This window comes from Echinops telfairi, unplaced genomic scaffold (assembly GCF_000313985.2).
Source record: "Echinops telfairi isolate 266 unplaced genomic scaffold, ASM31398v2 ScPeMD7_8;HRSCAF=38, whole genome shotgun sequence".
NCBI lineage: Eukaryota > Metazoa > Chordata > Mammalia > Afrosoricida > Tenrecidae > Echinops > Echinops telfairi.
The window spans coordinates 80,658-83,389 of NW_022103905.1; the positions used below are offsets into that span (position 1 = coordinate 80,658).

Sequence of the window (2,732 nt, forward strand, 5' to 3'; positions counted from 1 at the left end):
CACCCCACCCCCGTCAGTGGCAGGCTATGCTGTTATGATGGCGAACAAGTTACCGTGGCGCTTCCAGACTTTAAAAAGCATAGCAGCCTCCTTCTAAGACACCAGCCAGGGAAAACCCTGTGGATACCAATGGTCCGCCCACCCAGGGATGGTGGGTAATGCAGGACCAGGCTGCGTTGGTTGAGGCTGTGCACGGGCTCACCGTGAGGTATCTAACGGCAACCAGTACCATGGGACCCTGAGGCTGTGTTCTTAGCCTGACAGCTTCTGGGGTGCAGCTGGAGGGCGGCAGGGCGCTTACCTTGGCCAGCCTGGCCCGCTTGATGAGGTCGTTGAGTTTGCGCACGGCTGCCTTCTGCGGGAGGCTCTGGATGTCCCGGAAGAGGTCCTGGGCCTCGGCCTCGAAGAGCCTGCGGTTGTCAGTGTTCTGCAGGGGCTGTGCCCAGAAGGAGCCGATGTACACGCGCAGCACCTCGGGCGTGTTGATGACCTTGCCCAGGGACCACATGAGGGCCCCATAGACGCGCATCAGCTGCTGTGTGTCCACCTGGTCTGCCTTGTTCAGCACCACGCGGATCTTGTCATCCTGGCCCCGGAAGGCCTTGATGGCCTCCGAGAACTCATCGGAGATGTCCAGTTTGTGTGCGTCGAAGAGCAGGATGATCCTGTCCACCCGCTCAGCAAACCACTGCAGGACCTGGCAGAAGTCATACCCTGCGGGGAGAGGGCAGGGAGTCAGTGCATCCACCAGGCGGAGGCCCAAGCTGCCAGGGAGGGGCCGTCTCCAGCTTGGAGCTAGGAGGGGCCTCAGACCCAGTCCCTGGGCTGGATCCACCAGGCTAATGCGGGCCTCCTGGGAACCTCTCTCTGGGGACAAACAGGGCATGAAGGGCTCAAGGTCACCTCATGGTCCCCTGGCTTGCTTCCAAGTCCGGGGTTTAGGTTAGTCCTCACCCGTGTCTTTACTTTACCTAATTTGGACTTTCTGACCAATGGCAAAATGGAAGCCTGGCTCCGTAGGAAGCCCAGGCCCCGGCTCAAAAGTTTCTTTGGTCAAAATCCACACTTCAAAGAGCCGCAGAGGGGCCCTGGTGGTGTGGTGGTGACACGTGGGCTGCGATTTGCACCAGCAGGGACAAAAACGGGGCTTTTCACTCCTGTAAACAGTTACAGGCTCAGAAACGCACAGAGGCAGGGCTACCCTGTCCCGTATGAGTCAGCTACTGACTGGATGGCAGTGCGTCTGGGTTTGTTGGTGAAAGCACCTGAGACAGAGGGGAGAAAGCCTGGGCTCAGGGGGACAGGAAACGACTCAAAAGAGGAATCGCCTTTGGAGAACCAAGGAGACCAGAGGGTGCCTGGGGTGTTGCTGTGTAACTGATGGACTGCTCGGCCCAGGTTCAAACCCACCAGCTGCTCCAGGGGAGAAAGACGCAGCTGCCTGCCCTTGTGAAGACTGACAGCCTCAAAAGCCCCTGAGAGGGTCGCTTTGAGTGGGACCAGAAGGATGGCTATGTGTTTTTCTGTGCTTTTTAGTAAGGAAGTCAAAGGCTGGCTTGGCTGACACTGTGACCAATATTTATCATGAGCACTATTTCTGTCTTAAGTATGTTATAAATATTTTTAAAGTTCTGTCTTCCAGCTTTTCTGTAAAATGGTTCCTTGCCAATTTCTTCTTTTTCCTTTTGTAAAACGGCCAGGCCCACCACACATTCGTTTGGCTCCCTTTGGCCATACGCCAACCCTCTATGGCTCGTGCAGTTAAACAAACACGCCTCTCAACCTGCGGTCCAGACTTTCAGGCGTTCCCTGCCCAGGGAGGCAGCTTCCCAAAAAGGAAAACAAGAGGAGGCCGATCCTCAAAAAGCCTATTTTTAATTGCAGAGTCCTGATCTAGCCCAACTTGGAGCCTGGCTGAGAGACCACCTTTCCTGGCTCCTCCTCCAGCGTGTGCACACGCACACAAACACAAGGCCGACAGAGGATGACAGGCGTGCTGACTTAACCAGCATGTCCTTCAACAGCTGTGGATGCCTTGCTACCTTTGCCTCCGGTACTGCAAACATTAATCCTGGTTTATCTGTATAACACCATACAGTGAGCTTCACTTATCAGCAAAGAAAAAGCCACCAATGTCACAAGACTACATATATTATGCTACTGCTCGTGTGAAATGTTCAACATGCCAGACAATACCCAGCAGCCTACAACTATATGTCTCTCCCCCCACCCCCCACCCCCACCCAAATCCCAACCCGTTGGCAGCATGTTAATTCTGACTCCTGTAACCCTATGCACCACAAACTAGTGCTTTCTTGGCTGTTACTCTATAGGGAAGCCAGGTTGCCAGGCCTTTCTTCCATGCTGCCCCTGGGTGGGTTTGAACCGCCAGCCTTTATGCTAGTAGCAGGCTACACACTTTGCCACCCGGGGTCTTCTGGATAGCTACGACAGCAAAAGCACAACAGTGTCAGCATCCATTTCAGGACAGTGGAAGCGAAGCGGAGGTTGATCAGACAGGGCCTAAAGAAGGATCTACTCAGGGGTCTTGGGGAGGAGACGAGCCAGTCAGGGTGCGATGTAACAACGATAAGAAATACAACTTTCCTCTAGTTCCTAAATGTTTCCTCCCCGTTCCCACTACCATGACTCGAATTCAACCTTGCAAGTCTGGCTAGACCAGAGGATGTACACTGGTATAGATAGGAACTGAAAATCCAGGGAATCCAGGG

General features: G+C 54.3%; 1 protein-coding gene across 1 annotated transcript in view; it reads right to left on the reverse strand.

The window, feature by feature from the left end:
• The window catches only part of EHD4 (EH domain containing 4), a 90,129-nt gene that overhangs the window by 18,961 nt on the left and 68,436 nt on the right, over window positions 1-2,732 (reverse strand). The window contains exon 4 of the mRNA XM_004709367.2: window positions 302-714. Coding sequence (XP_004709424.1) covers window positions 302-714 — 413 coding nt within the window. The remainder of the gene's footprint in view (window positions 1-301; window positions 715-2,732) is intronic.